The sequence below is a fragment of the Dermacentor variabilis genome, chromosome 4 (assembly GCF_050947875.1).
Source record: "Dermacentor variabilis isolate Ectoservices chromosome 4, ASM5094787v1, whole genome shotgun sequence".
Taxonomy (NCBI): Eukaryota; Metazoa; Arthropoda; class Arachnida; order Ixodida; family Ixodidae; genus Dermacentor; species Dermacentor variabilis.
The window spans coordinates 72,815,381-72,842,617 of NC_134571.1; the positions used below are offsets into that span (position 1 = coordinate 72,815,381).

Consider the following 27,237-nt stretch of genomic DNA (forward strand, 5'->3'; position numbering starts at 1 on the left):
ATGTATGTAGCTCCGAACGGCTCGTGAACTAGACCGACCACAAAACAAGGCTGGCTGTTCGAGTGAAAGCATGGCCCGTTACACGAACGTTTCACTCAGAGTGACGGGGCTCACCGTGAGTAAAGCTACTCATCAAAAAATTTTTTTTCGCTTCTCTTTCAAGCATACTACTTAGTTTCGATAATTGATAGGTGTAACAAAAAGAAAGAAACGAAATGCTTTGCTCGCGACTTTCCCGCCGTGTGAAACTGTCAAGACTTGGGGAATCAAGGGATCATGGTTATATTGCGCTTAGTTTTACACTGACGATGTTAAGTGAAGGAGAGGACGTGGATGTACGTAGCGCAAACTACCAACTGTTTAATACTGTTAAAGAACGCGCTTATATACAAGGAGATATGGCGCGGGGGGGGATATAAAAAGATATGACAAGGTGACGACATGTGATCATAGTTCGGGCAAGGCATACAGCGTTCACTTGCACCCGTTCGCCCTGGCAAACTCGACCTCAGCTTCGATAATATAAGCGCGTTCCTTAACAGTATTAATCACTTGGTAGCTTGCGCTACGCACGTCCATGCCCTGTCCTTCACTCAATATCGTCAGTGTAAAACTAAGCGCAATATAATTATGAACGTTCCCCAAATAGCCCCCTTCTTTGCTTTACTAAAAGTAAAAAGGGAGCAGCACATGCATCTTCGTTGAAGCCGAAAGCTGGAATAGTTGTTTACACGATGTAATCACCGGGTAAAAAATAACAAATACAGCGTAAAATAGGCAGCATGGGAGTCCTCTGTATTACATGTAGCGAACTCGCTTTTGCATCTCCGTGGCCACGACGCAAAAAAGTGTAAGCCTTATCCAGGCCATGACGACATACAGGTAGTAGCCACCTACCGCTGCCTACCGCGAACCTGCCAAGAAACAAACAAAGCCTACTAAGCCACCGGTTACGGCGGCCACGAATTGAAGTGGCTCGACCAGAAATTGCCAATAAATTTTCGTAATATGCTCATGTGCGCGCGCGCTGCGACATCATAGGTTTCTTGTTTACAAACTTGAAGTTTGTGTGTACGCATTTACGTTCACGTGTCAGCTGTTAACTGAATCGGACTGAGCTGAAGTGAATTGAGAATTTTCTGCACCGTCACGCCCTTGAACTATTTGCGATCTGCGCTTCGTTTCACCGTAGTTACGGTGATGCTAGGTGACGCCGACTTGAGCACTGCCGCTAGCTGCCGTATCAGAAAAGGAAGATGAATGACTCTGCCTTAACATGTGCTCGGCACTTGTCAGACGCAGATGAAGGAAGATGCTTCTGCGAACTGAGGTCAACCTGTAGCCTCCTTGCAGTAGCGTTAGCATCATTTTTGCGCCACACGTAGAAGCGGAAACAGCGCGTAGGAATTTACGGCCGTCCCTCCGGTGATTTGTTGAGAAAGAAGTGTGACATGACACATGATTGCACTAACACATGAGACCCTTTCCTTAGGCGCCTCTGAAGGAATACTCAAAACAACACTGAAATACCGCGACAACAAAAATTGCGGTTTCGCCTGAAGGCGAAGCATTGAAAGCGATAGCAAGCCTTAGCGTGGCATTCGAGCTTCTCACACGGCGTTCAAACCCCTTAAGGTGCCGTGTGCACAAGTGTGCACGCGAAGTTAGCGCATCAAAAGCAAAAGCACCGTTGAAGATAATTGTATTTAGACTGTGTCGCGTGCGTCTTGAGACACTTGTGATTGGACGTGTTCTGCAAGCTAGAATTATATCTGTAAAGTGTTTCAGTAAAACGAGTTGGAAGACGGCTGGCTGTTGTTTCTCGTTGTCAATATGACGCCAGGTAGCGGGCTGACTTCTTTCGTTGTTTTTGAGAATGTTTTGCGTCACGCATATTTTTGTTGTATAGGTTAATTCTATTCAGTATGCTGGACATGGAATTGTTGAGACTTTAATATCCAACGCTCCTGCAAAGAGTCTTCCCCCGGAGAAAACATTCTGTGAGCTTGACGTAACTCGAAGAATTGAAAATTCTTAATTCATTCCGCAGCAGTATGTTTTTTACGATACTGAGTATACAAAAAAAATGTCCCGAAACTAAATTGGCAATGTCCGTACTTATTTGGCGCCTGAAGTAGCTAATAAACAACGAGGTCTTAAAAAAATGGCAGTTTCACTGGAAAGACGAAGCACCGACTGCTATGGCAAGGTTTAGCGTTGGGATGGAACTTCTTGGATGGTGCCCTTACGCGAACGCGACAGCGGATGCTTTTGGCGGATGCGCCAAAATTTATGGCACGCTTCACGCCGTGTAGGGCCCGTAATGACATCGTGCGGGCACCACTATGTCTCCCGAAGAGTCGCGCCAGTAAAATTACATCACTTTCTGGTTTGAGCACTGATATTACTTTGCACATTAATTATTTAGTAGGCTGAGAAGATTTAAGATAAAAGGTGCGCGCAGTGAATGTTATGTTTCACGGCATTTGTTTGTGGGCTGCCATTCTCAAAATTCCGACGAACACTTTAATTAATAACGTAAGAACTGGTGTGAGCAACTTCAGCGATTGAATAGTGGTGCAATATTACCCGCATATACGCCATGCATACGCATATGACATGTATATGCCTAAATATATGCGGAGCCGCACGGCGATGCCGACGCAGGAGGCGAAAATTCGCTTGGAATGGTCATATAATTGCTATCGCAATAAAGTAAAATTTGACAGAGGCACTTGCGACTGCTTACGAGCGGGAATGCGAAAACATTATACCGTTTGTATACCTCGGAACGTCATGAACGCGCTCATTTTGTACACTCATGACGTGGCGCCACCTCCTCCCCTTTGACTGCGCCGTCACGTGCCCAATGACGCATGCACTAAGGCGGCACACGTTTAGTCAGCTAGATGGCTGCGACGTGACGTGTGCAATGACGCACGCACGAGGCACACTTTTATATAGTCAGCCACACAGGCGCTGTGCTTACCACGGCTTGCTATGTCCTCGTCCTTTCGTGCGCTATAAGCCTCACCATGCGAGAAAAACTGCGGCTGCTGCAGGAACAGCGTCGTGACCGAAACCAGGCGTCTCACAACGCTGGCGCGATCAGGAACGTCGGCAACGCCGTCACACCGACGTCGCAGCTAAATCTCGAGATGCTCGAGATGATGCGGACGGAAAACCGTCGGCGTTTGTCAGCACCCAGTGAACAGTTCGTGACGCTTACTATCAATTCCGCTCAGAGCAGCGTTTATGCACAAAAGTGTGGTACGCACACAACTCCTCAGAAGGAAGGCTAATTCAAGGCTACTGCCAGCAGCGGAAGCCGAACGCGGCTCTGGCTCCGGTATAGAGCAGTTTGGACATAGTAGGACGGTGCGTCCTCTTGCCTTCGTCGCTTTTGCAGCCAAACGCACTGCATGTTTCTGGAAGCCTCGTAACCCTACGCGCGCGGACCGCGCTGGTGCCAACGGCGATGGCGTGAATGCGCCTCGAGCGCCCGTTTAACTGCTATCGCAGTAATGTTTTTGAAGACAACGGAAAGAAGCGAGCGCACGAAGACAGGGAAGCAATCATAAACGCGGAAGTCGACCTTTCTGAGCGTGAGTCTAAAAGCAAGAAAACTCAGTGCCCTTCCTATCTGTTAAGAAGGATGGCCAGTGAAGCTGTATATGTGGGCCCCTTGATGGCGAACTGCACCTCCACCGCGGGTCGGCCCGGCATTGCACTATCTTTTGGATCGGCTGGGGAGTGTTTAACGCCTGCGTCACCTCCGTCGCCGGTCGGTCCGGCATTGTACTATCTTCGGAATTTTTTTGCTATACGCGGACACGATAATGGGGAAAGTAATCCTTAACAGCTTCACTGTGCCGAAAAAAGAACAAAAGAAAATCAAGAAGTTACTAACGTAAATGCTTCTAAACCTGTGAGCGTCCCGAGTTTCGATCACATCTGTCAGGGGGTAATTTCAATGACGCTGTACGGGCTTTCTGTCGCATACCTTATGCGCGGAAAGGTTACCTTAAAGTTAGTCGAGCTATCTCCTTAGCCCTGTCATCTACTCTATAACATGGCGTCAAGCTCATCGCGATGATGTTTTTGTAGCAACAACGTTTTTTGGTATCGGAACCACCCCTCCGTTAGATCGATTTCATCATGTTCAGAGCGCATGAGCAGCAATCCTGTCGGCGCTGTTGTAACAGAAATCCTCGGTGGAAATTTCCCGCTGGACTTGGGTTCAACGTTATAGACTGAGGGAAATACCGAGGACAATACCGTTGTGGATTTTCCCACCGAATTTCAGGTCTAATTTCGAGAGTGATCCTGCTCAGTCCTACTTCCACGGTATAATATATTTATTCTCAAGTCCTCGTCTTTTAATTTATAGGGCTAAGCGTGTTTTCCAAGCCACAAATACAACATGTATCTCACCATATGGTTTCTCTTTAGTCCGATACTGCTACTATCGGAACGCTTTAGCAGCAGTGGTGGCGTAGAAAAATTCGTCGTGAAAATCGAGCTATTGAGCAGCAACTGACATCGCAAAGGAGGAGCCAGGAGAAGTGAGCGGCAATGGCATAACCACCTGGGTGGTGCGTTGTATTGGTGTTCAAGCGCCCTATGGAATTTTTTGAAAAAAAATCATCGGCCCTTCCACTCTGTGAAGAAGGACGACTGACTGGCACGCTGCGAGTCTTCATCGGTCGGCACACACGACGGGACAGGCTCATCGACGGACGCGCGATCCACCTTAGCGGCTTCCCGGCGCCTCGCACCCATTCTCGCTGCCGCTCCCGTTGTCGTTCTAGAAGGATACGTTGCTCCTATTCCGTGCGCACCGTATGCGTCCGCCCCGTGGAGAACTGTCGATAAGGTCGCTAGGTGACACTAACGTCACTGTATAGACGAACACACATTGTATGATATATACATGTGCGTTTATTACGGCCTTTGCACGGACATGGTTGCTATAACGGCGGCGAACAAGCGCCGCGCCGAGAACAATGGGAGAGCAATCACTCGACTTGACAATTGCGATGAGCACACTAGTATGAACAATAAGCAATCCGTTATAGGTTATTACACTTAAGCTAATCGCTACAAGACTGGACTCTACACTAGCTCTGGAGACGAAAATGTTTCTTCGTCGACACGACGGTGTACACGCACGGGCGCACAAAATTTTCCGGGATATATGGGGAGGGGGGGGGGCCCTCCCCATATACAGCTTCCCTGTAAAAAAAAAAAAACATCCTCGGTATGACATTCTTATGAAAAAGAATCAGTTTACAAACAGATTGAAAAGATCAACTGAAATAAAGTTCTTACTGCGTCGCTGAACGAGCATTGTTCTCACCATGCGATTTTATATATTTTGGATGGCTTATTACAGTGGGCCGCAGCGGCGTCTTGGAAGGGCAGCTGTGCGGAAGGAGAGTCACGGCAACTGTGGCTTGCCCTTTTCTCGTGCAGATGTACCCGTTCGCGAGAGTCAAAGTGGAGGAGAACGGAGCGGTCACTTTCGACGGACTGGCTGGCTACATGCTCTCGCTTCTGCAGCAGTCCATGGGCTTTGAGTTGGGTAACATTGAGTACACTGGCGCATTATATGTCTTTGCTTTCTTGTTGTCTTGTTTTTTTGTAGACTGAGAGCAGCCATAAAAGATATGATTTTGCTGTAGCGTTTAGCTTACTAAAACATGAAAAGTAAGATTAAAGAATAAATTGCCCACGTATGTATCTATGCACGCATGCGAACATTGTAGGTTTTATGCGCACTGGTGCTCCTGGCTGTAAAATAAAGAAACAACTAAATATGACCCAGATATTAAATATATTACGAGAAATAGAGGGTAGGTATAAATGCAACGAAGAGGAGGGAACAGGACATAGAGCCGGTGTTGTGCTGTATACTCAAGAATAGCAGTGTTTCGTTGTTACAGTGAAAAAAAAAACAATACCGGAAAGTCCGCAACCCGGCGTAGTCATGCTTCACGATTCATGCACGGTGTTGTTGAGGCTAAGGTAGCGGCTGGCGCTTCTTTGGCAGAGGCCAGAACAAGTACAATCGAACATTTTTTGGCACGGTGGGGAAGTAGGCAGTAGCAAATATTATAACATATCGGATAGGCAGTGATTAACTATAACGTTGCGTTTTGTAGTGATAATACGCGGAATTTTCACTGCTCTGTTACCTGCGAAAGAGCGAGCTAATACGCGTGATAACAGAGCAACAGCCGTAACTGCTACCACAAATCACACTGGCTTTACACGGAATGCAGATAGCCTGTAGAAATGGCTATCATGATTGAGAACCGATGTTTTAACTGAGTATGTTCAAAGACATTGACGGAAAAATACTACTCGTAGACTAATCGTGACAGCACGCATTAACCTTGGTAGCTGCCACCCTGCTTTCAAAATATGACACGGGTGTGATGCTTACTGCACAACACGCTGCAATCACATAAGAATGCGCGGATCGAGCCTACGTGCACTCCCGCTTACCTAAGCTTTAGCAGTAATTTTAACGGGGACATACTCGCACACTTGTTAGCGAGGGCACAACATAGCCTTTCTATCATCAGAACAGTTGGGTGCCTAAATTTGTGTTCACCATGCTGGAAAACACTGCGAGAGTCAAAATGCGCGCCGTAAAAGCTGGGAAACGAAACCTATTTGACTTCGGTAAAGCAAATGATAATTGTAGCTCATATTAACAGGTTACCGTGCGCCAGAAATGCAGAGCAATAAGAAGTGGCTTATTTAATCACATCAGGCCCTTGCCGCCGTTATCACATCCCTCGGCTCATATAGTCTACAAACAAGAGTTGATAAAAATTGTTAGGCCATAAATCTGTCGGCTGTATAGTCTGTTCATAGACCAGTCTGTAGAAGACGTGTATACTCTGCGGTGGCGAGCAGGCTGGGACGCGCCGGCCAGTTCAGGACGACCACTTTGCCTTTCCTGAAAAATGAAATTTCGTTCTTGTTTATAGACGACAATCGATATAAAGTATAAGGCTAAAAGTATATAAACTGCTTATAGGCCGACCAATAGCAATTTTTTTATAGATAGTCTCTCTTAATTAGGCGAGTTAACACCTTGGGCACAACAGCGGCATAACGTATCGGCCACGCGCACCACACGAGCCAACAGCCAAATCGCCAAGTGTGGGGTGTTTTGATCCGACTGCTGGTACGATCTGTTGGGAACTCGGCGCTGACGCCCGTGGTTGTACCTGGGTCGCAAGCCCCAAGGGTAGCGTTGGCCTGGCGGCCTGGGGTACAGCTGCAAGCATCCGAAGGTCCCGGCAAAGCATGAGTCGACTGGTAACAACGAAACAACTTGTTTATTTTAACATTGCAAAGAGTTGGCGGTCAGGTTTGACCGAAGTAGAGAGACGGGAGAGCACTTTACTCAACAGAAGAAATCGGAGCCCTCTCTTTTGGCGTCCGGGGCAGCTGTTTTTATACTCTCGCAGTTGAGGGCAAGAAGGAACCCCTCAAAAGACGAGCACGTGAATGTACAATGGGCTAATGGTGACGCACACTGTCGTAGCGATGCCGTAGCACCATGTCGTGGCGCTGCGCACGATCTCGTAGCACCTGGTCGTGGCGCTGCGCAGCACACTGTCGTGGCGCTGCGCAGCATACTGTCGTGGCGCTGCGCAGCACACTGTCGTGGCGCTGCCGGTCGGACACAATGACTGTAACGAGAAGATGGTCCCTGCTTTGGCATCGCCTGTTTCGGGCACAATGACTGGAACGAGATCCCTGCTTTGGCATCGCCTGTTTCGGGCCCAATAACTGGAAGGAGATCCCTGCTTTGGCCTCGCCTGTTTCGGGCACAATGACTGGAACGAAATCCCTAGGCGGTCGCATCGCCGCAGACGCGCCTGGAAACACCTGGCGATGAGTGTTGCGGTGACGACGATCGGGCCAAAATGTCCGCCGCCCCGCCGCCGTCGCGCCGGCAAAACCACGTGTCGCAGGCGAAACGCAACAGACCGCCCCGCCGGGGAAAGGAGATCCCGATGGACAGGGGACTGCATCCGCTGTCCGGAGGGATGTCGCTCGATGATGCTCATAACCGAAGTCGGGCGTCCCTTGACGTTTCTTGAGCGTAGCGCACAGAGAAGGCCTCGTTCTCTCGTTCAGGTTCGCACGGGACACTGCAAAGTGACTTCGGGAGAGTTCACATTTTTGTTCTCGTTCCCGGCAAGCGTTAGAACTACGCGGAAAACTCAACCGCTCAGTCAGCAAGCACGGCACAACCCTCACTAAGCCCTGCCAGGCTCTTTCCCCTTTTTATACCACTGCCTAGTTCCTTACAGTAGTCTAGCATCACTCAGAACGCGTCCACAAATTGAAAAATTGCACTAGAAAGCATATCATCACTTTGAAACACTAAACAAAAGCAATATGTTAAAAAAAAATCCTGCCTCAGGAAGAAAAACATCAGTAACAAACAATTTTGAGGCTGATTCCTACGTTAGGGGCTTCGACTTAAGCCATCGGCGTTACCGTTGAGACTCCCCTTTTTGTAACGCACCTCAAAGGAATATTGTTGTAAAGCGAGGCTCCAGCGCAGGAGGCGGCCATTTTTGGGAGAGATGGTCTGCAGCCATTGGAGAGGGCAGTGATCTGTCTCAATGATAAACCTCGAGCCGGCTAGATAGCATGACAATTTCTGAACGGCCCACACGAGACATGCACACTCTTTCTCGGTGGCGCTATACGCCTGCTCACGACTGGTCAGCTTACGACTAGCATACAGGACGGGGTGTTCTACTTCTCCATTTTCCCGTTGGCACAGTACAACGCCCATGCCTCGCTCACTAGCATCGCACTGAACAATGAACCCTTTTGTATAGTCTGGCGATCGTAGCACAGGCTGGCTTGTTAGGGCACTCTTTAGGGCGCTAAAAGCTCTTTCCTTTGTCTCGTCCCAGACGACTGTTTGAGGCTCTGTCTTTCTTAGAGCATCCGTCAGGGGAGCCGCGATATCAGAGTACCTAGGGATGTACCTCTGATAGTAGCCGGCGACACCTAAGAACGACCGAATATCGGTCTTTGTGCGCGGTTGCGGAAAGTCTCGCACAGCGGCCACTTTTATTTCAGAGGGGCGGCGACGACCCTGACCAATCACGTGACCGAGGTAGACAACCTCGGCCTGTGCTAACTGGCACTTAGGAGCCTTTACTGTCAAGCCTGCTTCGCGCAGGCGGGTTAGCACTGCCCGCAAGTGTGTCATATGCTCAGACCAGGATGCGGAGAATATCGCTACGTCGTCTAGATACGGTAAAGCGAATTCTTGCTGTCCCCGCAACACTTTATCCATGAGACTTGAAAAACAGTATGGCGCGTTCTTCAAACCAAAACTCAACACTTTAGGACGGAATGTTCCCATTGGTGAAATGAACGCCGCATACCTACTAGCCTCTTCTGTAAGTGGAACCTGCCAATAACCCCTGACAAGATCTAGGGTGGAAATAAACTGAGCGCTACTAACTTTCTCAAGGCGCTCCTCGATGTTAGGGATCGGATAAATTTGATCCTTAGTGATGGAATTAAGCCTGCGGTAGTCGACGCAAGGACGAGGTTCCTTGCCCGGTACCTCAACTAAAATCAAAGGGGAGGTATAATCACTCTCACCTGCCTCAATAACACCGAGCTGTAGCATTTTCTTTACCTCAGCCTCCATAATATCGCTCTGGCGGGGTGACACCCGATACGCCTTGGATCGTACTGGCTCTGTGGAGGTAAGTTCTATATCATGAGTAAGTACAGAAGTCCTACCAGGCCTCTCAGAGAACAGACCTTGAAACTCTTGTAATAGCTGGTGTAGTTCGGTTTTCTGCTCGGGCGACAGCGGTGCTTTACTGATAAGGTCACTAATGACTTGACCGGTGTCTTCCCTGTTCGTCACTGAGCCTAGTCCTGGAAGCTCGACCGGAAGCTCTTCAGGAACGTTTACCATCATGCACACCACTGCTTCCCTTTGTCTATAAGGTTTGAGCAGATTACAGTGGTAAACTTGCTGTGCTTTCCGCTTTCCTGGCAGACTTACCACGTAGTTAACGTCCGACAGTTTCTGAACAATTCGCGCTGGGCCCTCCCACTGCACGTCTAGTTTGTTGTTTAGCGATGTGCGCAATATCATGACCTCATCGCCAACCTCAAAACGACGGGCCCTGGCTGTCCGATCATAATAAACCTTGGCCCTCTGCTGGGCCTTCGTCATTGCTTCACCTGACAACTCCTGTGCCCTTCTTAAGCGTTCGAGGAGCTTAAGCACGTACTCCACCACGACTGGGTCGTCGCCCCTACCTTCCCATGATTCTCGAAGCATGCGAAGCGGAGATCGAAGCGAGCGACCGTACACCAGTTCAGCTGGCGAAAACCCCGTAGCCGCATGCGGCGCGGTCCTTAAAGCAAACATCACCCCAGGCAGACACAGCTCCCAGTCAGTTTGATGTTCAAAACACAAGGCTCTCAACACGCGCTTCATGACGGAGTGGAGCTTCTCAACGGAATTCGACTGTGGGTGGTACACTGAGCTGTGTAGCAGCTTTACCCCACACCTTTCGAGAAAAGTTGTCGTCAAAGCGCTAGTAAACACTGTGCCCTGATCTGATTGAATTTCTGCAGGAAAACCAACTCGCGCAAATATGGACAGTAGTGCATTAACTATCTCAACTGAGCTGAGTTCTTTAAGCGGCACTGCTTCAGGGAACTTTGTCGCTGGGCAGATCACAGTCAAAATGTGTCTGTACCCCGTGGCTGTTACCGGCAGAGGTCCCACTGTATCAATAACGAGCCGTCTAAAAGGCTCCGTAATGATAGGTACCAATTTCAACGGCGCCCTCGATTTGTCCCCTGGTTTGCCCACCCGCTGACAAGTGTCACATGTCCTCACGAAATGGTCTGCGTCCCGAAAACACCCTGGCCAATAGTACTCTTGCAAGAGACGGTCCTTAGTTTTCTTAACTCCTAGGTGTCCGGACCACGAACCCCCATGTGACAAGCGCAACAGATCCTGACGATAGCATTGAGGCACGACCAGCTGATCGAACTCCACTCCTCGGCGGTCTAGATACTTCCGGTACAGGACTCCACCTCTTTCCACAAAACGCGCAGTTTTCCTGGCGATACCTTCTTTGACATTGCAGCGCACGTTTTCCAGGCTGCCATCCTTTTTTTGCTCGGCTATCAAAGCCGTCCGGCTGACTTTTAGCAACCTATCAAGTCCGTCTGACGTAGGCGCGATGAGCAAATCAGTAGATAGCTCTTCTAACTTTCCCGCGTCGGGATTTTCCTCTCCAGTATCTGGCGCCTTCAACGCTACAGACTCAATTCTATTCTGTTCGGGCGTGCTCTGAATATCAGCTTGCTGCGCCTCTGACCCTTTTTCGTTGTTTGATAACGTCGGCCCCGCAACTACCGCCTTTGCAGCGAGCTCCCGAACCTTCGATCTGGTTAAGGCCTGAACACTAGCTTCACCAAACAAAAGCCCCTTCTCGCGCAGGAGGTGATCGGACCTGTTTGAAAATAGGTACGGGTACTGGGGTGGCAGCATAGATGACACTGCCGCCTCTGTCTCAAGCGCTCCGAAAGGTCCTTCAATAAGCACTTTTGCTACTGGCAGACACACGCTATTGGCTTCCACGGCTTGCTTGATCCATGCGCACTCGCCCGTGAACATATGGGGTTCTACGTAAGACGGGTGAACTACATCCATCGTAGCTGCGGAATCGCGAAGCACTCGGCACTCTTTCCCGTTCACGAGGAGGTCTCGCATGTAAGGCTCGAGAAGCTTCATGTTCTCGTCAGTGCTGCCTATTGAAAAAAACACAACTTTTGGTGTTGTTTCCGGACACTGCGCCGAAAAGTGACCCGGCTTCTGGCACGTATAACAAACGCCCGCTCGCCTCATCTCGAACCGCTTTCTGCGTTTGGCTGCCGCCGTCTCTTTACGTCTGGTCGGACTGCTTTCGCTCGCATCCGCACTACGCGTGTCCCCCTTAAATCTCATGGGCGTGAACCTTGGCCTCTCAGACTTGGAGCCAAATTCACCCTTTTGACCGTCCTTAGCTCCGCGAGCTCGACGCGTCACAAACTCCTCGGCTAGCTCAGCGGCTCTAGCCACCGTACTCACGTCTGGCCTATCCAAGACCCAGTATCGCACGTTCTCCGGTAACCGACTATAAAACTGTTCTAGCCCGAAACACTGCAGAACTTTATCGTGGTCACCAAACGCTTTCTCTTCTTTGAGCCACTCCTGCATGTTCGACATAAGCCTATACGCAAACTCTGTATATGACTCACTTTTGCCTTTCTCATTTTCCCGAAACTTCCGACGGAACGCTTCCGCAGACAGCCGGTACTTTTTTAGCAGACTCGATTTTACTTTGTCGAAATCCTCTGCTTCCTCTCTATCCAAGCGAGCGACTACGTCGGCCGCCTCGCCGGGTAACAAAGTGAGCAAGCGCTGTGGCCACGTTTCCCGAGAGAACCCCTGCTTCTCGCACGTTCGCTCAAAGTTAACCAGGAACAAACCAATGTCCTCTCCAAGCTTAAACGGCCGCATCAGGTCAGTCATTTTGAACAATACGCGTTCTCCTGCACCGTGTGCCTGACTTCCATTACGAGCGCGTTCCATCTCTACCTCGAGACGCTTCATTTCCAAAGCGTGTTCGCGCTCTTCTTTTTCTTTCTGCTCTTTAAGTTCGCGCTCCTGTCTTTTTGACCTCTCCTCAATAGTCTCAAGGCATTCCGACAGCTCGTCATCCTCAGCCTCTAACTCAAGAATAGCCTTTAGCAGTTCAGGTTTTCTGAGTTTGTCCGAGACATCCAGACCCAACTCTCTTGCAAGCTCCAACAATTTCGGTTTGCGCAACGACTTCAAATCCATGGCTGCTCTGAATGCTGCTTTCTCTACTGCTTACTATTGTCTTGCCGCAAACTAACCCGGCAGCAACGACAACCACAATTACCAGCTCTGTTTCTGACACTAACAAAAAGCCTGGCAAAGCTCAGTAGAAGAAAGTCCCGCACTCACCAAACCTCGCAGGCAGGAATTCCGCGCAGTCGTTCCGCTGCAGGCAACCAGTCGTCACACAGGGCTCGTTGCACTGCTCCCGGATCGTCGTTGAGCTGCTCAGCATACAGTCAACTGCATCTCTTCGCTGCTGGCCTCCGTTGTCGCGATCTCGCCGCTGGCAGACCGTTGTTTGAAGTCGTAGGCGATCTCACCGCTGGCAACCAGATGTTTTGATCCGACTGCTGGTACGATCTGTTGGGAACTCGGCGCTGACGCCCGTGGTTGTACCTGGGTCGCAAGCCCCAAGGGTAGCGTTGGCCTGGCGGCCTGGGGTACAGCTGCAAGCATCCGAAGGTCCCGGCAAAGCATGAGTCGACAGGTAACAACGAAACAACTTGTTTATTTTAACATCGCAAAGAGTTGGCGGTCAGGTTTGACCGAAGTAGAGAGACGGGAGAGCACTTCACTCAACGGAAGAAATCGGAGCCCTCCTCTGGCGTCCGGGGGCAGCTGTTTTTATACTCTCGCAGTTGAGGGCAAGAAGGAACCCCTCAAAAGACGAGCACGTGAATGTACAATGGGCTAATGGTGACGCACACTGTCGTAGCGATGCCGTAGCACCATGTCGTGGCGCTGCGCACGATCTCGTAGCACCTGGTCGTGGCGCTGCGCAGCACACTGTCGTGGCGCTGCGCAGCATACTGTCGTGGCGCTGCGCAGCACACTGTCGTGGCGCTGCCGGTCGGACACAATGACTGTAACGAGAAGATGGTCCCTGCTTTGGCATCGCCTGTTTCGGGCACAATGACTGGAACGAGATCCCTGCTTTGGCATCGCCTGTTTCGGGCCCAATAACTGGAAGGAGATCCCTGCTTTGGCCTCGCCTGTTTCGGGCACAATGACTGGAACGAAATCCCTAGGCGGTCGCATCGCCGCAGACGCGCCTGGAAACACCTGGCGATGAGTGTTGCGGTGACGACGATCGGGCCAAAATGTCCGCCGCCCCGCCGCCGTCGCGCCGGCAAAACCACGTGTCGCAGGCGAAACGCAACAGGGGATAAGAACGACCGGCAGCACCACTGAATGGTCGCTTAAATAGGAGATTAGAGGAGGGATTTCACTGATTGTCTGCAGAACTTCCTTGTCTATTGCCTGTGCCACCAACCCTTCCCGCATGTGGATTGGCACTACCGCTAAAAAGGTGCACCATGAAATTCGATATGGCCTGGCTGACCTATTCAAATCACTCGTACCCAACGAACAAAAAGCTGCGCCCTTTTCATAACTGTGACTTCGCGCATGCGCGACTGTACGCAGGATAATCCCTCGGATTCCCCCAGACACGGTGTGGGCAGGTCGCAACGCGCAGGGCGTCTGGGCCGGCCAGCTGGGAATGGTCTACCGAAACGTGAGGGGCTGGCCGTTTCTCTTTCTAACCGCATTTGCTCAACCTTTAAGGCTTGCTTCCGGAATAGTTGTTTCACGGAACATAATAAAGATAGCGCAAGAAAAGACACGGACAAGAGTGAACAACTCAAGCGCTTGTGTTGTTCATCAGTCTTTTAGCGTCCTATTTTTTCTAGTTCTTAATTTTACTCGTCTCGCGCGACGGCATACGCGCAAGGCATTGTTGTAATCGGGCGCTTACCCCGTGAAACCATTGGCTCACAGAGAACGCGAAAATGGTGAACGAGCCAACGCCCTCGTTAGAGCCATCGCCCTCGTTAGAGCCTTCGCCAAGTGTGATGATTCCAAATAGTTGGACACCGCGAGGACGGTTTTGGGTAACTTGCAAGGAGGCATTCCTTCACATAACCTCGGGCCCTAACTGCCACGTCCGTGTTGGAGACGGGGTCACTGACCTTTACTCTTCCCCTGTTTAAGCCGAGTGATATGCGTGTGTTTTGGGCCAAGCCAACAACCAGCTCCTCAGAGGAAAAGGGTTGCCTCCGGGTTAGCGGGGGATGATGTCATCCATCTCCTGACGCCGGATGGATGGGAGGTGACGGGACCATGACGAAGTAGGGGTTAAAAGGTGAGACGGATGGATGCTTGGTGACGAGGATACGGCAGCTTGAATTTCTTTTCTTAATCGTTCTTGTACAAAATGTAAATATAAACGAGCGTTCAAAAACGTGCTCGATGTTAGGCCCAGCCCCACGTTCTTTACTGCTCCACGTTGCGTGAAGTTCGCGCATCTTCGGACCGCCGGTCCCAACAGCGTCAATTTACTGTCCGGGGAGTGGCTTCCAGTGGTGAGTGGCTGAGTACAAACCACAACTGTACTCTCCAGCCGCCTTACAGTACTTCTGTTCCACATGACGCGACCCAGCTGCTGTTTATACACGTTCACCTAAGGCTTCTCTCTCTCTCTCTCTCCCGGCTATTGCATCGATACGGTACTTATACCTGGCTCATAATCTTTGCTTACATGATTGCGGCTCTCCAGAAAGATGGCGCGCTCCGCTATCTTACAATTCTTTTAGACTGAGTAAATGATATGCTAACACGCGCTTGAATTTATGCGTATATGGACAAAATGAAACAGTGGTCTTACACCTACTTTGTTTCGGATCAACTATTTTTGCCACTTCTTGCAATATCGAGTGGCGTCTTGTTTATCTGTAAATAAACAGATAAACGAGGCGACAGATAAGCGACTAGTAATATGTCGCGGGTGATGCGAATGTCATCGAATAGAACTAAATAACCACTGGGCCTAATTAGAGGGCACAGTTCAATTTGTTCCTTAGCAAAGAGTACTGAATAGCTTAAAGCAAGGTCTCCTGGTGCATATTGGCTTGACCATTCGCATAGAAAATTGCCGCGGGAAGTGCATCCTATTCCCGTCGTGTGCGCTCAAAGGCATAGAACAAGAATGTCTCGTCCCTTTCTGTTTTCGATGGAGACTGCATCGCCAGATGAGTTTCGCTGTTTGAAGTGTGTTAAAGAGGACAGAATTTGCTTATTCATTTTAATACCCCAAAGCGCGCCTGCGCTAGGAAAGGATCTATAGTGAACGGAACAGACTGATGGGCTATAGATGGTAGTGCATGACTTTAGGTTGTAGCGCAGAAGGGCACGCAAGACGGCAAAGGAGACGGAGACGCGGCGCTGTGTTTTCGTCTCCTATGTCGTCCTGCGTGCTCTTTCACGCTATAACCTCAAGTTATAATGAAGAACTACGAATTAGGTACGACCTGCTGGAGTTCATTACAGCGCACCGAGGAATCGGCGACATATCACAAATACACAAATATTCTTGTGTTCTGTCTTCTGCATCGTTAACACTATTGCTTTCGACGGCTAGGGCGAGTGAAGTATGCCTTGGCGTCTGGGAATAATGGGACAACACTGGCTATCTCTAGCCAGAAAAAATTAGCGTTTGGTCGTCAAATGTACATGCAACATACTGGTTTACGATCTACACCTAGACGGCGCTGGTGAGTTTGCGTACGTTTTTCTGGAGCGGTGCGGGTATCTACCGGGAGGAATTCGTGCGTTAGAAAGCGCAGCTGTGCTTGTATCTTGTGTCACTAGTATGACCCTTGACGTGACGCCGATTCAGTTAGTTGTGGCACAGGGATATCTTGTGGGTTTTGCAAAGTATGCATTGGGTCGACCAAATCGTGAGCGAGTGGATGAGGCTGGTTTGATAACATTGACATCGATTTGTCCTTGCGCGAAATGCCTTCCTGCCTCGTCATATCACACGCAGTATCGTCTTTATGACTAGTGACGCTCCCCGAAAACTAGCTCTAACACATGCGTAAATGCAAGGCCCTTTCGTTCGTTAATGTAGGCTTCGCCGCATGAAGAGTGTTTGTGTGGAGAAACCAGCTTGATGGTACCCTTCGTTTGTCAGTTCGATATTCTGCATATTGCCAGCACTCTGGTATTCAATACGCGCTAGCATGTGTTTGTCTATGTGCAACCATGAACGCTACCGAGGCGAAGATAAACTTGTGTCATAATCAACAACAACAACAACAACAACAACAACAACAACAACAACAACAACAACAACAACAACAACAACAACAACAACAACAACAACAACAACAACAACAACAACAACAACAACAACAACAACAACAACAACAACAACAACAACAACAACAACAACAACAACAACAACAACAACAACAACAAAAACAACAACAACAACAACAACAATAATAACAACAACACCAACAACAACAACAACAACAACGACGACGACGACTACGACGACGACGACGACGACGACGACGACGACGACGACCGCAACCACGACGCGACAAAATAGGTACATAAAAGGTACGCGAGTCAGAATCAAATCTGTACCCTTTCAATTCCGAGGATGGCATATGATAGTTGCGCAGTACAGTGAGCGCCGATGATGACTGCATTCTCCATTACAGGGGAATGTTAGGCGGCCAATGGTGTTTGTTCACCAAAAAGCACACCCGAAAACATGGATTGCTATTTCTGTGCATTGTGAAAACATGCATTGCTATTACTAATCTCAACGTGTTTTTCTTCTATTTTCTTTCTTTCCCTCTTCTTTTTTTACTAGGAGGCTGACCTTGCCATCGGCCCTGCGACGCCGACCGAGGAAAGGTTCACTGTTGGCCACGCTTTGCCCAACTATTTTGACACGGTCGCCTGCCACGTGGCTGGCAGACTCATCAGCCACGTCTCGAACGTGGCCGGCCACATCGGAGGGTTCGACACGCAGGTGACAGATCACCCAGTTTCGATCGATTCGCATGTCGCGCTACTTGGAAACATTTTTATTGATTGAAGCTCTAGCAAATTGCTCCGAAAGAGGGCCCCTGTCATAAATACCTGAATTCATTTTCGAAGTCGCGTACTACAGGGCAGAAAAGCTTGCAAACCACAGGTGCAGCGCATTAACTGAGGCTCAATTTCATAAGCTGGCCGCCTTGTCCAATATCGAGACACGTAACCTATTCTCGTTCTCCCAGTCTTTGTTATATAAACACCCCAGCTTCAGGCTGTGAAAAAGTTCAGCTTCTTCGCAGCAGCTTTATTTTCATGAGACTTTTTTTCCCGACTGGACCACTGACTCACAGTATGGTACATTTAACTGATGCTGTCATGCTTGAACCAATGTCAGGAATAGAGAAATTTTGCCACAAGACATATTAAGTGGAAAAATTCATGAAAATACACATACATACGTTCTTTGATTGCGGGTTGCGCTAATTCTATGTTGTACGCAGCAAATGAAGGTATTTTCCAATTTCGAAGAGCGCAAGTTGAAGAGAAACTGTGACAGAAACAAATTCACGCATAGAACAAACAAAGAAAAGCAATTAACGTTAGAACACGATGGGCAAGTGTAAACGCGAGAATTGGCCTTTCTCATCCTGATATAAACTGAACCACGGCTGTTCCGTATTGATCAAAAGCTTTCGTGTTTAGCGAGACTTATGATGGATTGCTCGAAATGGGGTATGACACAAAATAAGAAATGAAGAGAACGAATAAAATAACTAAGGAAAAATTATAATTGTTGCCTCAAAATTCAACTCCATGTCCTTATTTTGTTCGCTCGATGTGTTGCTGAATAACTCACCGATTCACCTACAGAAGATTCACGGACCTTATGTATGATGGAAGGTATTTCCATTGCGCCAAGGCCCGATGGCGATTTTACTCATCTAATTGTAACTATGGAAACTAGTGTTGTAAAAAAATATTTGAACTGCGTGAATACGTATAACGGATACATCTGCAGAATATACTACCTAAACTGGCACTTCATTTTTTTTTCTTTTATTATTTGATTTCTTACTTGATCTGCTCAGGTTCATTTCTCATCCCGTTTCTTGTAGGCGAGCATACGTTAAATAGCTCTACTGCTCTATTTCAGATATGGCTCATCATAGCTGGAATCCTGCTCTTCTTGAGCGTGGGGCTCTCTCTGTACGAGCGACGAAAAACTCTGAAGAAGTTCAGCGCCTTGTTTTACCGCAACGTATTTGAGCTTCTGGGAAACTTGCTCATCGAAGGTAACAAGAAAGAGCGAGAGACTAAAGCACTATTAAAAAAAATGAAACGAGGAAATTGCTTATGTCACCCTACTTTAAAGGGCACATTAATTGGTGCCTTGCAAAAACGTTAATTCCTTAAGCGAGAACCTATGGCTAGTTTGTCTAACATACTGCTCCAGAGCGCTTGAATACGTAATTTAATTTACCGAAAAAACTAAATAACCAGCCGCACCATTTGTAGTTCTCCTACACATTACCCATTACGTTCCCCTTATTTTTGAGAAATGTAAACAAGGTTCCGTGATTAATTCCCTGATGACGTCGAGGAAAGGTTACTACGTTTCTCATATAAAACATGAAAATGGAAAACTATAGTTATCTTAGGGTACTTGAAAACATAGCTGATAATGGCCGCATCACGCTTTCAAGTGCTTGTTTAAATTTTTTTTCGTAAGGGCTGTAATTAACTAACGCTTTTGAAACTTTGCCCACACATCATTCACAGGATGCCCTCTAGTAATTTAGAATGCAAACTTTGTGGCACGTTATATTCTATCAGAACACTAGGCAAAGTCCTGCGTGATTCGTACAATACTCTTGTAAGGCTCTGTAGAAGCTCTGAAACTCTTCTCTAAATTTCCACAAAAGCTGTACTTAACCGACATACTTGCAACCTTTGACACATGTTCATAACATGCCCCGCATTCTCTTCAAACATAGCATTGCTACAACCTTCGATTCTCTCAGGGCAGCAGGATAGGTCCCTAAGCATTTCATATATAACCCCTCTAAACTGCCAAAAAACAACAACAACAAGAGAGCGAGACTTTATAAATTTTTAGTTAGCCCCTCAATAACCCACACACTTCAGAATTTTTTTTTGCGCAACCTCCCTTATTAAGTTCTCCCTATCTCCTGCAATTATAAATTCCGTGAACTGTCTCATTCTCGCCGGACATCGTGAAAACACGCACGTAACCTTTTTCGGGGCTTCTAGTCGCAATAACATGTTCGCTGTAAAGTAAAATCAGCAAGGCCACTAGACTAGTTGGCGTAGGCTGAACTTTGTCGGAAGGGGACGCATGCATTAGTAATGATAGACTTTATTCTGACAGACTTTATTCTTGTTTCGCCTGTGCGCAGCGTCTCCACGGTCGCACGAGGACCCGCACGTGCGCACCGTGCTGGCCTTCTGGTGGATGATGCTGATCGTGCTGATGAATACCTTCACGGGTCACATGAAGGCCAGCATGACCGTCCAGGAGGAGCTGCCCCGCATCGACACCCTCCAGGACATCGTCGACCACCGAGGCGTCACTCCCGTCGTCATAAGGGGCAGCACATTCGACGAGATATTCAGGGTGCGATGGGCTCGTCGGTGTCGGCTCGCCGTTTGGCGCCCGGTCATTTCGCTTGATCAAAGCTAGCGCTTTGCAGCTGAGCGCGTTAGGTAGAGTAACGAAACGCGGAAAATTGCGTGGAGATAACGTCACGGTGAAGAGTAGGACAAAAACGAATTATGCATATCGAAGGTAAGTATTGCAATTGGAAGCGGTTAGGGAAATTAAACGAAGGCCCCTCCCAGCGATCTGCAATCTACGTACCTAGTGCTAGCTGATTCCAAGTTGTGCCTGAAAATTTCCTGATTACGTCACTCCACCTACTTCTCTGGCGTCCTCGACTGCGCTTACGTTCCCTTGGCACCCATTCTGCAACTACAATAAACCGCTGATGACCTGCTCTACGCATTACATGGCCTGGCTATAGCTTCATTTCTTCCTCTTAATGTCAACTAAAATATCAACTACTCCAGTTTGTTCTGTAGTAATCCACACCTGTGTATTCCTGTCTGTTAACGTTACACATAAGCTTTTTTTCCCCGTCTATTGTTGCACGGTCCTTAAACTTCTTCTCAGGCTTCTTTGTTAACCTCCATGTTTCTACGCCATATGTTAGTAACGGGAGAATGCAGTGACAGCACACTTTTCAAAGATAGCGGTTAGCTGCCGGTGATGATTTGTTAATGTCCACCATATGTGATCCGACCATTTTTATTATTCTGCAAATTTCCTTCTCATGATCAGGGCCTTCATTAGGCTGTGAGTAATATATAGAGGAGGATATACAGAATTTAACAAAGCAGAGTTAGAGACAATAACGACCGTCGTCGTTTCAGATGACAGTCACCAAGAAGTGAGACGGAGGTTCTCTTTCTATCGTTCATTCTTTTTCTCTCTATTGTTCTTTCTCTCTTTCTATCGTTCCCTCTTTCTCTATTTCTCTTTTTGTTTCTTTCTTTTTCTTTTTCTCTTTATTTCTCTCTCTTCCTTTCTCTTTCTTTCTTTCATTCTGCGTATGCGGTGACACTCCTCACTCATAGCAATGGCTCACGGTAGCTCGGGCCGCTTCACAACAAACAAATTCACAAACAAGAGGTGCGCTGTCGCAGGTGTCCACCAGGCGCGACCACCAGCTGGTGTGGCGGCGCGCGCTGCAGCGGCGTACCGTGCTTTCGGGACGCGACATCTTCGTCAAGTCCATGTTCGACGACGTGTTGGAGGGCCGCAAGGTCATCTTCCTGGACACGCTGCTCTTCCACTACTGGGTGGGCCGCTTCTACCAGGGGCTACCCCGCGGCGAGTTCTACCTGGCCAAGGAGGCCGTCCTGTACCCGTCCATGTGCATGTGGCTCAACAGGAACGTCGACCCTGCCATCGCTAGGGCACTGCACGTCAGGTGTGAACGCGACGCGTCCATCTGGTCTTGTGAACCGCACACTTAAGAACACGCCCTTGAAAGTTACGTTCTCGAGCGTACAGTCGTGTTCATCATCATTATCATCATCATCATCGTGACGACTTGAGGGTTCACCCTAGAAACAAAACAAAAAGAAAGGAAAAAGAAGAGCCTGCTGCGCACTGTCGTCAAAACACAACTGTACTGTTGATACAGGTTGGACTAACTTAAATAGGAATCCCTGATTTGCGTTAGAATTTGTTTATTTCATTTTGTTTGGTACGTGCGCGTGTTTGTTGATGTAAGGACATGTCACGCGTCATTATTTATATAAAGGTGATTATAAGCAAAAGCGATTAGGATCGAATTCACTCACACTTCGGTAGCTGCACATTGTACTGAAGTGCGCCAACCCCCGCAACCCAGCATAAATAACAGCAAGCTGCACAAGTTCGAGGTGCCAGACGAACCAACTGGGGGAAAGTCCTTAATACGAATCAGGACGCTGGTTACAACAAATGGCAAACACGGAGCGGCAATAATCACAACTGCGCTTTGGTGTCAGGCAAACATGAGAGAGTATACCGGTGCCATCAACACGAAACTCTACAACGTAATTCTCGCTGTCGCCTACCTCGACTGGAAACCATTGCGATATAATCCTGCTCTTCTGGCACTCCTGCTAGCATTCCAAACAACGCACAAATTAGGTTAGCGAGGAAAGCGTTTCGCATGCTCTCGACACAGCGTAAACCTAGTAGGGGGCAAAAGGATTGGAAGAAAACCAGGTTGCTGCGTTTTCTACACGTTTTGGGTCAACGTTGCCTCGCACGTTTCTGAAGAGGAAAACTGAAACGCCGTTAAAGAAACATCTCGAAAAGAAAAAAACAATGTGTAATGGAGCTAAGATGCTACAGGCTAGAATGTCCTCCATACATCCTTATCGCGACTTAGATCAAGAATGTTGTGCACGGGTTGTTTCCTTTTTCTTTTCCGGCTCGTGAAAAGACGCTTACTGCGCGTCGACAAATCTTTGGAGAACAACGTGGACCATTAAAGTAAAGTACCCACATACCAATATGCAAAAACGCCGAACGAAGGAAAAGAAACAAACAGAGCCGACAGCTTTGTGGCTCCGAAACCTGGGAGAGATGCGGGTGGCCTTGATTTTTTTTTCTCTTTCTTTTTTTTTCGTCGAACGAACTCTCACGCCGCTGTGCGCACCGAGCGCGTATCGGCCGAGTGGCTCTGCACACATATTCGCGATGGTCCGAGCCTCGCACGCGTTCACAACCGGTTTCTTTCACATTTTTTTTGTCTTTTTCTCCCCCCCCCCCCCGGGCTTTATTCAGACAGCCGACAATGCGTGCGGTAACGCGTGTTACACGGAGCGAGATAACGCGAGGATTAGATAACTCGACACGACGTTTATTTACCCCGTCTGCTCCGCGCCACGCGCTTCTCGGCGTCAGGCGCTCCGTGCTTCGTCGACGCTGCGTACGCTCCCTTTAAAGTCGCAGTGCCGATGGAAGTTAACGATGCACCCTGTCGAACCAGTTTGTTCGGGCGTGGAAACGTGCAGGCTGGCTTCACTAAAACGGGAGAGTCTATTCGAGGAGTGTGGCGGAGAAAGAACCCCTACGCGAATGAAACTAACCTTTGTGTCTGTAGTGCTTTCATGTGTATTATTTAAAGATTAACTTCTAGGGGGGTATTACGTGCCAAAACCACGATCTGATTATGTGGCGCGCCGTACGTCGTAACGCGGACCTGCAGATACTCGAATGTGCACCCAAGTCTAAGCACCACAAGCGTTATTGCATTTCTCCGCCTTCAAAATGCGGCTGCCGGGGTTGAAATCCAACCCGCAAATTGTATACCTCAGCATCCCAACGCCGTAGCGACTGGGCTATCGCGAAGGGTCGTATAGTCTAATCGCCTTTGCATTTGACGTAACCAATACGCACAATTTAAGCATGATAGCCATATGCCGAACATTAAGCGGTCTTAACAGACAAGGTGTCGCTTAGAAGTCTGAGGGCAGCGTTGAGATGTCTCTAAAGAGTTGTCTCCGACAGGTAATATTATACGCGAGTACATTTATAGGTTCCCAGCGTCAGCAGAGAACAAGGACCAACGTGTTTGCGAGCCTCATTCTGTTTTCTTTCTTGTTCTTGAAAACGACAATGCAAAAGTTATTAGCTTGTCAAATATGTATCTGCGCGTTTCATAATTTGCTGGGCGAAACATCTGCCAACAACGGCATAATGAAGAATCCACTGTTTAAATAACCACTCAGAATGAAACAATTCATAATACTCCAAATAAAGGCATATTCAAGTGTGATTAACAGAAAAGCAGTCCGGTTACTGCAAGCCCACTTTAATTCCTAAAGCATTTTCATTTTCAATTCCAAGTTTCTTTATTTTCTAAAGCAAGAAGTAGCGCATATTCTCGGAAGCCAAACGAATTAACAGACCGCAAGAAAGGAAAATTTATTCAAAGTATTGCGCCAAGATGCCAGTTAGCTGAAATACTTCCATCAGGACGTCGAACAAGTGGAGGATCCTTCGTGATAAACTCGAAAAATTTGGAGCTCATTGTTGCTCAGTCGTAGTCAACACTGATTGGTTTACCACACTCAGACAAGTTGCGGCACGATGTCACGAATTTATATTTTTACTTAATTTTTATTAATGAACCTGTCGCTCATGCCCTAACGTTGCGGAGTCCTAAATATCTGCAAATGCCCCCTCTTATTGTAAATAGTGAAGGGATGTTTAAACTAGTTGATAACCTTAAACTGTCCAGCATCCCATCCCCAGATACTATAACCGTAAGAGTATTACGTTGCCCAAAATCACCATCCAGCAACTTATAGCAGTTGATGTTTGCTAATCGCATTGTTGCTTTCATTATTTCCAACGGCTATAATTAGACCTGTTGTCCCTGTAATCAAACACGACAGAACTTTCAATTCATTAAATAATCGTATTGCAAAGAGAAATTATTTCTACGTGACTATGAGTCACGCAAGACTCAGAACATTAGCCATCAGTACTCTGAATTCAAAAGCCCTCACGCAACTATAGGCCCATATAACTCGGCGTCACAATCACGAAGCGATTCATGTGGTTGGAACACCATACGAAGACTTCCAATAACTGCTCCAAATAACTTTGTCTTTTCGGTAGATCGCATTTTACAGCGAAGCTGTATACCTCTACCGTCCAAGGATATTTTCGTGTCGTAAGCAAAAAAAAAAAAAAAAAAACGCCCCGTACGTGGGCCGATCCCGAAGATAGTGCAATACCGGCCCGACCCGGGGCGGAGGTGAAGCAGGCAATTACGGCACAGAATTTAGCTCCCACTCCTGGACGAACTATAACAGCTGCCGAGATTAAAAATGGTGAAAATGGGGGTAAACATTACATGAATAATGTGCATGCAATGTTGCGGGTGAAAATGCGGGCAAAGTTGTAAACGGACAATGTTGCGAGCAATGGGTTAAAGTGCGCGGTTTAATTACAGGCAACTTCATTCCTTAATGCAACTGCTCTAAAGAAACAGCTTCGCTGTAAATTGGTCTATGCTGTTGCAAGACCACACAAAAAAAAAATGCTTTTTTTTTTATTCCACAACGGATTTCATGCTCATGGTGTGGATGCCCCTGCGAATACTCTTGCTGCATAAATGTACTCTTTCGAAGCTTCTAGAGGCACGCTGATTGTGAACTTTGTTTTTCACGAGGGGGTAGAAAATTAGCTGACTTTCTGGCGCGTAATCTTGAAACAAGCCCTCAGACTTCTCAGTTCAAGTGCCGAGTCATTTCTCGCAAATTATCCAAACACAGCGTTGCCACGTGACTTTCTATAGGGAATTCATGCTGGCGGCAGATGCTGCTTTTCCAGTGGTAATTGTTTCAGCCAAGGCATGAATAACTCCTTCATTTTCTTCTTAAGTCATTCTCTATAAGGTGAGGTATGCCCCCGACCTCTCTCTCTGGGAATGGCCAAGCGTGAAATCACAGAGATCGGTCGGCTGACAATGAATGAATGAATGAACGAATGAATCCTTCAGTCGATCAATCAATAGAATAGCGACCGTTCCGAGCAGGAGCCGTTGGGTGGCCGAGTCCGGCATGGCAAGTCACTGGAAGAACCTGCTGGTGGAGCGGAGCCAGCGCACGTCGGGCGGCGCCGGTGGCTCGTCGCAGTCGGCGCAGTCGATGAGCACCGCGTCGCCCCTGCAGCTGCAGGACGTGGCGGCCGTGCTGCAGCTCCTCGTGGCCGGCGCCTGCGCCTCGCTGCCCGTGCTCGTCGCGGAGGTCGCCGTCCACCGCCGCTGCGCCGCCCGTCGCCGATGCTGCTGCTGCAGCTTCGGCGGGGATCAGCCCGCACGCCGCACGAGCCTGCCGGCGAGAAGGCGCGCGCAGTGGAGACGCGGGTTGCTCTAATTTGACGACGACGGACGAGCCCGCTCTGCGCGCTGTGGTCGCGCCAGTTTCATCCGCTGGAGCACGCCGCTCGCTACATTACCTGTTGTTAGCTGATTGTGGACCTGTATAGCGCATTATAGAGGCTCGCGGCTTGCACCACTCTTAGTAGTCTGGGGGCCCTATAGACGTAGTGGCTCCACAGCCCATTAAATGCTCCCAACTTGTACACCGTTCCACGTATAGTTCGTAGAGCGTAGAGAACATCACATGGAGGTGAAGAAAATGTGCATAAACTTTGAAAGCTCGTTCGGAAAAAGAATTTCATGTTTCTTGGCAACTTTCGCTAGACCCTTCCGCAGATGCTCAATAATAGCGTCTGTAATTACGAACGCTGCGCTGTTAAGCCATCAGCCGCGATAGCTTAGTGTATATGGTGTTGCGTTGCGGAGCTCAAGGCCGCGAGTTTGATCTCGACCGCGGCGGCCGCAGTTCGATGGGGGCAAAATGCAAAAACGCTTGCATACCCATTTTTAAGTGCACGTTAAAAAAACTGTGGTGGTCGAAACCGATCCGGATTCCCCCAATATATACGGCATGCCTCATGATCAGAATGCCGTCCTGGCACGTAAAACCCCAGAAGTTAACTTTACCTTAGTGGGCAACCACACTGAGTGTGGCTTTTCCGCTTACTATTCCATATGAGGAGAGCGGTTAGTAGTTATTAAAGCTACACACGCAGAGCCTGTGAGTCGCACCGTGTGGAGCGTCAGATGACGTCGCAAGGCAGGAGCGTGCGCAGACGTCTTCAGGTATGTGCAGTGCTTCTGCCAACTGTAAATGTCTGCCGAAGCGGCAGCATTGCCTTACAACAGAAAGTTCTAATCATAAACGCTACTTCGGTGCCGCCATGTTCTTAGTTTCCGTTGTAGATTGCACAGCCGGTAACATATTTTGCTTAGCACGCAAGCTTTCTGCATAGCAGTTATGTAGATATCACTGGACCCGCTGCTTGT

The 27,237-nt window shown here is 48.4% G+C and overlaps 1 protein-coding gene across 1 annotated transcript; it reads left to right on the top strand.

The window, feature by feature from the left end:
- Positions 1 to 55: 55 nt before the first annotated feature.
- Positions 56 to 27,237, top strand: LOC142577817 (putative glutamate receptor). The gene is made up of 8 exons (XM_075687261.1): positions 56 to 115; positions 5,476 to 5,579; positions 14,366 to 14,456; positions 17,607 to 17,768; positions 18,930 to 19,068; positions 20,194 to 20,411; positions 21,500 to 21,786; positions 25,903 to 27,237. The coding sequence occupies exons 1-8, from the start codon at positions 71 to 73 to the stop codon at positions 26,240 to 26,242; spliced, it is 1,386 nt and encodes a 461-aa protein (XP_075543376.1). The 5' UTR covers positions 56 to 70; the 3' UTR covers positions 26,243 to 27,237.